A 12,273-nucleotide genomic window follows, 5' to 3' on the forward strand; every position below is an offset into this window, starting at 1 on the left:
AATGACATTTGCAGACATCTGATCAGAGATGTAGGTTCCTTTGTTTTTACCTTGAGCTTGTTGTTGGTAAGAATGATCTGCTCTCAGCTTTATATGACAAGGAAGTTTTTTAAAACGTGGTTGGCATAACTTAACTTGTCTCTACAGCATATCTTTCATAACTGGCAATTTAAATAAACTAAACTTATATCTGTAGCCAAAAGAATATTTCACCATTTTCCAAAACCCTGCTGACTGTTAGGACGAAATGAACTTTTTGATAGGTTCCAATTTCTCCACCATGGTCCAGGCAGAAATTGTAGAGTCAAGAAATTTTACTGTACAAAAGGAGGCCATTCAACTGATATCTGTACCAGGTCTCAATAAAGCTACCCAGCTGGTCCCATTCTCCAGCCCTATCTTTGTAGCCTTCTAGATGAATCACTTTCAAAATATATCCAGCTCTCCTTTGAAACCTCCTGTTGAATCTGCTTCCACCACTCTTCCAGGCAACGCATTTGAGATCTTTATATCTGCTAAAGAAGCTTCTCCTCATTTCACCCCTATCTCTCTTGCTAACATTCTTGAAATGTGATGGAATGTTTTTCACTTGCCTGGTTGAATTTTGAGATTCAGCATTGCCCAGAACAAATGAGTCAAATTGATTAGTATTCTATCAAGTGCGTGAAACATGGATTGTCCCCACCATCGTGTAATTGGAATTTGTTTTCTGTCTATAAGTATATGGTGTCATTTCAATAAATTAACACTGCATCTCCTGTTTGTCCTATCACCCTGACCAAAATATCCTGCAAAGCATATTCAAAATAGATAATCATCCAGAAATGATTATGAAAGTGAAAGCTACATGTAGTCTGTGCGATGTTTAATGTTGGTTGCAACTGATTGATGTTGATATTGTTACACATTTTGGGATAGTGTGCGAGAAAACAAGCTATGCTATTTTCGGTCATTTCAGTCTTGAAAATATTTGACCCAGGTACTCCGATTTTACAATTTACTCATGTTAGAGACTCTGGTCATCAGAAACTTCAGTCCAAGTTTCTGTAGTTGACAGCAGCTACAATTTATCGTAACAAAATAGATTCTAAACATAAGTAAACAACTCTTGATATTATAACTCTACTTGTTAAACGTCTTTATAAAGCTCCCCCTATGCACATGTAGTCAGACACAGACAGTCCAAAGAAAATCTGGTGTCGTGGATAGAAGGGAAACAAAATACTGGAGAAACCATTCAATTGGAGCAGCCCTCAGAATTTGATTGAGGGGGGTCCTTTGTTTCTCAGGTCTTTTCGTTCTCCAAGCGTTTTAGTGATTCTTTTCACTTCTTTGCGGGAGGCACAGAAGAACTGGTTTACAAGTCATGGTGTCTCTGACATACTGGTTAAAAGCAATAGCTTACAGCAACCTAGTGGGAGAAAGCAACTGACTCTCTTCAGGTATTCTACTCGTGAGAAAGAGAGAAAAACACACCACTTGTGCTTTCAGAGGTTTGAGGGTTTTCCATTATGTCGTTCTCACCTGTATATGGTGCAGCAACCCAGAAAACGACCAGTTGTTATTGGATTGATGACTTTGGCATCCATGACTGGTCATAATTGCACAAACCAATCAGCAGCAAGTTGCTGAATGAGTCTCACTTCATGCAACCACCCCATGTCACGAAACCAATTTACATATTGCACTTTTTGCAAATCAACAGTGTAAAGAGTGTTCCAGCAGGGGAAAAAGTGCTGGAGAAACTAAGCAAATCTGGCAGCATCTGTAGAGAGAAAGCAGAATTAATCTGAGAGTTAAGCTGAAAGTGGGTTGCTATGCTGAAATCAACCCATGTGACAGGATCTGGAGTGTGGGGATAGGTAAATGATGTGGAGTGTGGTATTCAGGCTGTAAAATTATGGAACTCAGTTTTGAGTTCTGAAGGCTACAATGTCCCCAAAGGAAAGATGAGATGCTGTTTCTTTAGTTTACTCCTCGAGCATCACTGTAGCATTGCAGCAGACTGTAGACGCATATTGGAATGGGAACGTGGTAGTGTGTTGAAGTCACAGGCAACTGGAAGCTCGGGGGCAACGGGCAGAATATAAGCGGTCTGCAATGTGGTCAACCAGCCTGTGTTTTACCTCCCCCATGTGGAGAAGATCAAATTTGCTGTTCGAAAGTGCAGCAAGTCTTTCCTCAGGCCTTTGTTATAAAGCAGTTTTCCCAATTAAATCCACTTTGAAAAATCTAGTAAAATAAAAAGATGTGGTTGTTGCACTTACTTCAGATTGACCAGGTGGGTAGTGTTCATGGATGATTTTCTGTTGGTTTCATCCTTAATTACTTCATGTGGTTTATTAGTTTCACAGGAATTGAATTGTTTTCATTCAGAGCAAAAGGAAAAATAAGTGTCAAGAGTTGGTGGATATGGCTGTTGTGATCTCCCAAAGTAATATTTGTGCATGTTTGCTATCTCGTGAGTATTCTGTGACTTTGATTTTCTTTTTAGGAGAAGGTTCGACTTGCAAAATCCTTCCAGAATGGATCGTAATGTAGAAATGTTTATGACTATAGAAAAGACACTGGTGCAGGCAAGTATCTTTGATGCTATATTAAATCTGTATTCAGTTTTAAAACTGTCAGCCTGCTGAATTAAAAGGATTTGCTGCTTTGGTTAGATGACAATTTCAATTTAGAAGGTTATTGTCCTAAATTCTGCACCAGAACTTGAACACCATGATATGAACAGAATGTTTCTTTTCTTGAGTGGCTGTATTAAGTGTGATGTCAGACTTGGATGCATTGTTTGACTAATTCTTGTTCGGGTTCATGCCTAGGATTCATGTTCTGTTCATGATCAGAAATTTTGCAGCCTTGGTTAACATAACCTCCTCAAGCATAGTTTGACCTCAAGTTTTATATTTTGTCCGGTTTCACTTCTGACAAAACTCAGTTGGCGTGTGAGATGTACATAACTTGAGTTTCTTTTAACTTTAGTAAGACTCCATCCACAAACATGTGCTTAATGTGGCAATATAACTTATTTTTTCCCCAATTTTCTTTCCCCTCTGTAACTACTTCCTGAGGATTTTGTTGCTGCTATCATACGCCTGTAGTGGTTGTCCCAGTAAATTGTTTTTTTTTCCCCATGATCTTTATTGAGAATCTCTAGATGTTTAACACTGGAATGTCATTTCCAGTTTGCGTCAGCAGTCACTTGACATGGACATGTGTTAATGCAGTTTCCTGAATAGCAAGAATTGAATTTCCTCTTTGCTTCATTAGTAATCAAAGTGACAGACGTATTGCGTTGTGAGTTTTTGTTGAACTGCTGCATGTTGATTTCAACTCGATACTGACAATCTGCCATAATAACAAAGTGTAGAGCTGGATGAACACAGCAGGCCAAGCAGCATCTCAGGAGCACAAAAGCTGACGTTTCGGGCCTACACCCTTCATCAGAGAGGGGGATGGGGAGAGGGAACTGGAATAAATAGGGAGAGGGGGGAGGCGGACTGAAGATGGAGAGAAAACAAGACAGGTAGAGAGGAGAGTATAGGTGAAGAGGTAGGGAGGGGATAGGTCAGTCTAGGGAAGACGGACAGGTCAAGGAGGTGGGTTGAGGTGGTAGGTAGGAAATGGAGGTGCGGCTTGAGGTGGGAGGAAGGGATGGGTGAGAGGAAGAACAGGGTAGGGAAGCAGAGACAGGCTGGGCTGGTTTTGGGATGCAGTGGGGGGACGGGACGAGCTGGGCTGGTTTTGTGATGTGGTGGGGGAAGGGGAAGAACTGGGCTGGTTTTGGGATGCAGTGGGGGAAAGGGGAGATTTTTGAAGCTGGTGAAGTCCTTGACCACGTCTCCCGCATTTCCCGCAACACATCCCTCACACCCTTCACCCGCCTCAACTGCCCCTAGAGGATCCCCCTCGTTCTCACATACCACCCCACCAACCTCCAGATACAACGTATCATCCTCCGACACTTCCCGCCATCTACAATCCCACCCCACCACCCCAGCTATTTTTCCATCCCCACCCTTGTCTGCCTTCGGAGAGACCACTTCGTGACTCCCTTGTCCGCTCCACACTCCCTTCCAACCCCACCACACACGGCACCTTGCCCTGCGACCGCAGGAAGTGCCACACTTGCCCCCACACCTCCTCCCCCACCCCTATCCCAGGCACCAAAATGACCTTCCATATCAAACAGATGTTCACCTGCAGATCTGCCAATGTGGTATATTGTATCCATTGCACCCGGTGTGGCTTCCTCTACATTGGGGAAACCAAGCGGAGGCTTGGTGACCGCTTTGCAGAACACCTCCGCTCAGTTCAAACAACTGGACCTCCAGTCGCGAACCATTTCAACTCCCCCTCCCATTCCTCAGACGACATCTCCATCATGGGCCTCCTGCAGTGCCACAATGATGCCACCCGAAGGTTGCAAGAACAGCAACTCATGTTCCGCTTAGGAACCCTGCAGCCCGATGGTATCAATGTGGACTTCACAAGCTTCAAAATCTCCCCTTCCCCCACTGCATCCCAAAACCAGCCCAGTTCGTCCCCTCCCCCAACTGCATCACAAAACCAGCCCAGCTCGTCCCCTCCCCCACTGCATCCCAAAACGAGCCCAGCCTGTCTCTGCTTCCCTAACCTGCTCTTCCTCTAACCCATCCCTTCCTCCCTCCTCAAGCCACACCTCCATTTCCTACCTACCACCTCATCCCGCCTCCTTGACCTGTCTGTCTTCCCTAGACTGACCTATCCCCTCCCTACCTCCTCACCTATACTCTCCTCTCTACCTATCTTGTTTTCTCTCCATCTTCGGCCTGCCTCCCCCAATCTCCCTATTTATTCCAGTTCCCTCTCCCCACCCCCTCTCTGATGAAGGGTGTAGGCCCGAAACGTTAGCTTTTGTGCTCCCTGAGATGCTGCTTGGCCTGCTATGTTCATCCAGCTCTACGCTTTTGTTATCTTGGATTCTCCAGCATCTACAGTTCCCATTATCACTGACAATCTGCCAGTTGAGTTTTGAATTAAAACAAGTCCCTTATTGTATCACAGAATGAAGCAAAAGAACCACAACAAATTTAGAGGCTGCAGTTGATAAGACAGAAACCAAATGAAGTTAATAGAATCCCTACAGTGTGGAAACAGGCCATTCGACTCAAGTCCACACCACGTCTCTGAAGAGCATCCCACCCAGACCCATTCCCCTACCCCCATATCTAACTCACCTAACCTAAACATGCCTGGACCCTATAGGCAATTTAGCATGGCCAATCCACCTACCCTGCTCGTCTTTGGACTGTGGGAGGAAGCCCATGCAGACACAGGAGAGCGTACAAACACCACACAGACAGTCACCCAAGGCTGGAATTGAACCCAGGTCCCTGAGGCTGAGAGGCAACAGTGCTAAGCACTGAGCCACCGTGCTGTCTAAATTTTTCCGAAGATTGGCTGCAGGTGACATTTTCTCGCTGACACTTTCCCAGTTAAAAGCAGAGACTTCAGTTCTAATCAGGAGGCAAAGCATGCAGCTAGCGGTGAGAATCTGATGCACTTAGTCAGTATGGTGATGGAACCCGTGACTTCAACATTTATTAGCACCGTGCTCCAACCAGCTAAGCTAACCAACCGTCACTGGAAGTAAAGCATCTGTCTCCACTCAGTATAGTTTTGGAAAACCAGAAAGAAAGTAGCATGTGATAGCACTGGCCAGTGCTGAGAGTCTGAAATTTATAAAGAAAACTGTTGCACTTCTAAACCTTCTTGCTTTTAAATCATGTATTATTTGATATGGATTTGAGGGGGTTTGAATGGACAGTTCATTAGGCTTTAAAAGTTTTAATTTCCATGAAGTGGTAATTCAGGTGCTATGCTCTACTGTGTTCTTTGTTTTAAATGCTTGGAGAAAACCAATATCTACTACATGAATGATCGAGTAATACTTCAGTATAAAATGTTCCTTTTCCAGAATAACTGTTTAACAAGACCTACAATCTACCTCACGTCTGAACTTGACCCAAAGCTGGCAAATAAATGTAAAGATATTGTTAAAAGGCATCAGGTATGTGTATCTTGAACTAAGAATATGTTTGATTTATTTAGACTGCAGAGCTTCCTGTCATGATTGTCCATTTTGTGTTGCTGAATGTTTTTGCAATTCCTGAAGCTCCTAAAAGTTACTTCCATTGTTTGTCTGCCCCATTTACTCCATTGCAATATGCATTTTAATTGTTTTTCTTTATTGTTACACTGTATCTGCAGTGCTTTTTTTTTGGAAAAGAGAAAGTGCTTCATGGATAAGCCTTTCATGACATGTTTCCTTTGCAACTTAATCGTTGCCTTAAATGTGTTGAGAGGTTTGCTATTATGTATTCTTCAAGCTTCTGATTGTTTAAAAAGAAACTGAAATTTCACCACCTATTAAATAAGTGTTTAAGTCAGGAGAGCCTTGCACTCATTGTGTCCCTTCTGCATAGATTTGATTGCTAAATGTAGTCGCATCCTCAGTTTTTCCCTCTAGTTCCTGGTAATTACTTGGCAAGAAACCACTTTGACTGACTACTTTGTATGGAGCGTAATAATGGGAAACTATTTGACCGTACAGACATCTCTTGAGCCTTCAAACTTTTTTTTTTACAATTAGTGTTCTGTGGCTAGCTTCAAGTTTCACTTCCAAACCAGAGTGCATAAATGTCAGCTGATATTCCGATGGAAACTGTGGAAATGCTTTACTGTTTGAAAAGCTAAATTTTGGGTAAGGTGATAAACTGAGGCCTATACCTGTCCCCTCAGATGAATCTAGCAATGCCCCATCTCTTAATTTTGAATAAGAAGGGCAGTTATCTTAATCACAAATGATCTGATGATTTTCATGTTACTCTTTTGTGGAGTTCGCTATGTACCAGTTTCAATTTTAGTTGTAAGTTTAAATAGCCCTGCATTTGAAGTGCAGACATTATAGCCAAGGTACTTTTATAGCTAAGGGACTTTATAATAGAATGTGCTTCAGTGTGTTCCATGGTTGTGCAAAGGGCTGTACGAAAGCAATGGGTTTTAATTCAATTTGGGAGAATTGTTGTGTCACATTATATTTTACAGTAACCCATTTATTTGTACATTAGTCACTGTAGTGTGGAGCTGGAGGAACACAGCAAGTCAGGCTCTACTTTTACATTAGGCTTAGTAGTGGGTTTCCTCCGGGTGCTCTGGTTTCCTCCCATAGTCCAAAGATGTGCAGGTTAGTTGAATTGGCCATGCTAAATTGCCTGTAGGTATGTGTAGATTAGATGCGTTATAGGGGTATGGGTCTGGGTGGGATGCTGTGAGGTTTGGTATGGACTTGTTGGGCCGAAGGGCCTGTTTCCACACTGTAGGGATTCTATATTTAAAAAGTAGTTAACGCACAGCATCCTGTGCACTTTCCATTCTGCCTGCAGATGGTGCTTTGGTGGCAGTTCCCTCTGGTAATATATGATTTTGTGTGCTGAAACCATCCAGGTGATTGAATATTGTGGCCATGGGGTGTGGCTGATTCAGATGTCTTGCATGCACAAACAGTGACTTGGAACTGCAGAAACAGAAAATGCTGTGATTACTTGGATCATCAGGAAAAATCTTTAGATAAACAAAAGTCTAAAGTAATTAAATGAAAAGCAGGCTGCAAATTATCCTCCTGCCAACAGATTGCCATGACCAATGTCTCTCACACATGGAAGAGGACTGAAAGTCCTAATTAAATCTTTTAAGTTCCAGTATTATTCTGTAAACTCATTGTGCCTTTCCATATTCAAATTTGTGTTCTCTAAGACAAAAGCACAATCCTATGGGTACTAAAGATCTGAAACAAAACTAAGCGCTGGAAAATCTCATCAGGCCCTGCAACAATTTGTGGCAAGAGAAAAACAAGCTTAACTTTTCAGGTCTTAACTCCTTTTTGGAACATTCCCTAAGGCACGGTGCCCAGAACTGCTACCTGTATTCCAGAGGAGTTCAGATCAAGGGCTCTTGTTCAGACATGTAAAACATTGCTTCCTTTCCATCTGTGTTCTTGACTCTGAGGCAAAACTAATATTTAGTTCATAAAATGTGAGGCTGGATGAACACAGCAGGCCCAGCAGCATCTTAGGAGCACAAAAGCTGACATTTCGGGCCTAGACCCTTCATCAGACAGGGGGATGGGGAGAGGGAACTGGAATAAATAGGGAGAGGGGGGGAGGCGGACCGAAGATGGAGAGTAAAGAAGATAGGTGGAGACAGTATAGGTGGGGAGGTAGGGAGGGGATAGGTCAGTCCAGGGAAGACGGACAGGTCAAGGAGGTGGGATGAGGTTAGTAGCTAGATGGGGGTGCGGCTTGGGGTGGGAGGAAGGGATGGGTGAGAGGAAGAACCGGTTAGGGAAGCAGAGACAGGTTGGACTGGTTTTGGGATGCAGTGGGTGGGGGGTGAAGAGCTGGGCTGGTTGTGTGGTGCAGTGGGGGGAGGGGACGAACTGGGCTGGTTTAGGGATGCAGTAGGGGAAGGGGAGATTTTGAAACTGGTTAAGTCCACATTGATACCATTAGGCTGCAGGGTTCCCAGGCAGAATGAGTTGCACAACAAGCAACTCATATTCCGCCTGGGAACCCTGCAGCCTAATGGTATCAATGTGGACTTAACCAGTTTGAAAATCTCCCCTTCCCCCCACTGCATCCCTAAACCAGCCCAGTTCGTCCCCTCCCCCCACTGCACCACACAACCAGCCCAGCTCTTCACCCCCCACCCACTGCATCCCAAAACCAGTCCAACCTGTCTCTGCCTCCCTAACCGGCTCTTCCTCTCACCCATCCCTTCCTCCCACCCCAAGCCGCACCCCCATCTACCTACTAACCTCATCCCACCTCCTTGACCTGTCCGTCTTCCCTGGACTGACCTATCCCCTCCCTACCTCCCCACCTATACTGTCTCCACCTATCTTCTTTACTCTCCATCTTCGGTCCGCCTCCCCCCCTCTCCCTATTTATTCCAGTTCCCTCTCCCCATCCCCCTGTCTGATGAAGGGTCTAGGCCCGAAACGTCAGCTTTTGTGCTCCTGAGATGCTGCTTGGCCTGCTGTGTTCGTCCAGCCTCACATTTTATTATCTTGGAATTCTCCAGCATCTGCAGTTCCCATTATCTCTAATATTTAGTTCACGTTGTTTGCACTTTGCACCGGCGCTCATGGAAACCAATTGTTTCACCAAAGTTAGCTTCTCATCACTTAAGAAAATTAAAGTTTATGAGAAGCTGTGCAGTGGATTTATTTAGTTTTATTATTGTATTTTTGTGTTTGGTAGCAGTCTGGAATGAGATATTAACAGTACACTGTCAAGATAAATACTGCAAATTAACCATTCTGCAGCTCGTTCCACTTTATAATGGGATCATCTCCTGCAGATGAACTCTGAAATTGGACACTGCTCACATACGAGATTGCTAGTACAGTTGGAATTTTCACAACTGTAATTGCTGTGTTTTTTGTTCTTTATTTATTTCAGGAAAGATGTGTAAATGATGTTGAGCATTAGGTCATTTATGATCTGATGTATATTTTATTCATCAGCTCTTATATTGTGAAACGCTCAGTTTGCAAGTGGTTTCCTCCTGTGCCACAATGATGCCACCTGAAGGCTGGAGGAACAGCACCTCATATATTCTGCTTGGGCGCCCTCCAGCCTAGTGGTCTTAATGTCCACTTCACAAGCTTCAAACTCGCCCCTCCCCTGACCTCATCCCAAGAACAGGCCAGCCTGTCCCCATCTCCTTGACCTGTCTGTCTTCCCTCCCACCTATCCGCTCCTCCCTTCCAACTGACAAACCTCCATTCCCAACTCCCTCCCTACATATCACCTTTACTGGCTCCATTCCCACCTCCTTGACCTGTCAGTCTTCTGTCCACCTATCTGCTGCTCTATCCACCTTCCATCATTGCCTCCCCCTCTCTATTTATTTCAGAGCCCCTTGTCCTCCCCCCATTTCTGAAGACGGGTCCAGACCCGAAATGTCAGTTTTCATGCTGCTCGGCCTGCCGTGTTCATCCAGCTCTAAACCTTGTTATCTACACTGGCTCTTGGTTTCTTGCAGGTGGTGCTGCCAGTGCCTGCGATGAATTGGCAGGAAGAACTGGAGAGGGTGAATAGTGGCCTTTGCTGTTAGTTTGTCTGATGCTGTGTCTTGCAGTGAAGACGTTTATTTTGAATGTTTCATTCATATCATATGTTGTGTTTAGATGCTTTACCACCACCACCACCACCACCACCACCACCACCACCCCCCCCCCCCCCCCCCATTGGTAGCGAACAATTTCGAGACTTCAGAATTGATCTGTTTTATTATTGCCACGTACTGAAATACAGTGAGAAGTGTTGATTGGCACACTCTGTAGGCAGGTCATCGCATTTTAAGTGCATCAGGTAACAGAACAGAGAGCAGAATACAGTGTGACAGCTGCAAAAAGGTGCAAAAAGAGATCAACATTGGGAAGTCTGTTCAAAAGCCTGATAACAGCAGGAAGAAGCTGTTGCTGAATCAGTTCATACGTGTATTTAAAGTTTTATATCTTTTATCTGACAGAACAGGTGGAAGTGTGTATGACTAGTTGGGAGGGATCTTTGAGTATGTTAGTTGCTTTCCTGAGGCACCAATAAATATAGATGGAGTTAATAGCTGAAGGCAGGTTTCTGAGTTGAACTGGGTTGTATTCATGACTTTGTGGTCTTTGGCAGAGCAGTTACCATACCAAACTGTGCATTTGGATAGGATGCTTTCTGTGGTGCGTCTATAAAAATTGGTCCGTGTCATTGTGGACATGCTAAATTTACCCCCCCCCCCCCCCCCCCCCCCCCCCGAGGTGTTGTGTCCTCATAGGTGGACTAGGACAGATTGCTGGCGATCACTCCTAGGAATGTGACACTCTTAACCATCTCCACCTCAGCACCAGAAAGGGGCATGCCATCTGCTCTGCTTCCTGAAGTCAATGATCAACTCCTTTGTTTTGCTGATATTAATGGAGAGAGTGTCATCTTTACATAATGCTGCAAAGTATTCAGTCTCATTCCTGTATTCTGTCTCGTCATTGTTTGAGATTCGACCTCCAACGGTGGTGTCATCAGCAAACTTGTGAATGGAGTTGGGGTGGAATTTGGCTACACAGTCGTGAGTGCATGAGGAATGTGTTAGGAGGACGAGTACGCAGCCTTTTGGGGATGTAGTGTTGAGATTAAGGTGGAGGAGGTGTTGTTGATTGCCATCTATGGGTCAGGAGATCAAGGATCCAGTCATAGAGATAGGATGCATAACCTTCTTTTGTCTTATTTAGTTAAGTTTGCAAAGCTGGCTTGAAATAGCCAAGTGCAATCTCATGATTAACATAGGAAAATTCTTCTTTGCTTTCACTGCTGCAGTTAGGAAATCCATCCCATCTTTGTGACCAAAGTGCTAATTTAAGAAGATTAATCACACATGGGGCTGTCATTTTATTATGGCCAAATAAGTAAAAATGTTTCAAATGCTGTTCATTGTCTTTAAAGAATAGTAAGTTGAGTGAGATAATTAGAGACATATAGCTTCATCTGCATCCATCCAGTTGTAGAATTAAAGTGTCATGAATGGCATTTACATTTGTACCATTCTGAGATGTGATTGATCTTGCTTTTACTTGCTTAGACCTATGTCACCTCACCTTTATAGCCATTATTTAACTTAAGTTCAAGGATATACCTTTATCTTGGCCTTGCTACTTTTATATTTCCAGGATCTATTTATTTCACTACCTTTTAAGTCTGAGGGCTGCCAAGTAATTCTAATTATCCTCTGATTTAGAACAGCCCCAACACCTGACTGTGCATCCTGTCTTAGTGGACAGCGCAGTCAACTATGACTGTCCTTCAGCAGAGCGAACACAAACCGTTCCTTTGTGTGATTTTGAATGTGTAAATGTCCAATACTTCAGCACTAGAACTGACTTGCTTACATTGGAAAGAGCACAGATGCACTCCATGTCAAGCAGGTTTTTTTTTGTACTGCTACCTATAATGTTTACATTTCTCACCTAGGGAACAATTACAGAAGACAAATCAAAAGGCTCCCATGTAATTTATCCTATTCCGAACTCTCTAGATGAAGGTGAGCAAAATAGCGACAGTACCCAAGTTCATTTCAATGTCTATCGAATTTTGCAGATCTGAAAATTTCCTCCTGAATGTATGCCTGCTGAAAACAATTTACATGTCTTCATGTCCAGTGATATGATGGATTTTCAGTTTTCCT

General features: G+C 43.7%; 1 protein-coding gene across 1 annotated transcript in view; it reads left to right on the forward strand.

Annotated features, from left to right (window-relative positions):
- LOC125451679 (SWI/SNF complex subunit SMARCC1) overlaps nt 1–12,273 on the forward strand; it is a 104,101-nt gene that overhangs the window by 23,129 nt on the left and 68,699 nt on the right. Inside the window, exons 4-6 of the mRNA XM_059646371.1 lie at nt 2,495–2,576; nt 5,960–6,052; nt 12,060–12,129. Coding sequence (XP_059502354.1) covers nt 2,495–2,576; nt 5,960–6,052; nt 12,060–12,129 — 245 coding nt within the window. The remainder of the gene's footprint in view (nt 1–2,494; nt 2,577–5,959; nt 6,053–12,059; nt 12,130–12,273) is intronic.

Source organism: Stegostoma tigrinum, chromosome 5 (assembly GCF_030684315.1).
Source record: "Stegostoma tigrinum isolate sSteTig4 chromosome 5, sSteTig4.hap1, whole genome shotgun sequence".
Lineage (NCBI taxonomy): Eukaryota > Metazoa > Chordata > Chondrichthyes > Orectolobiformes > Stegostomatidae > Stegostoma > Stegostoma tigrinum.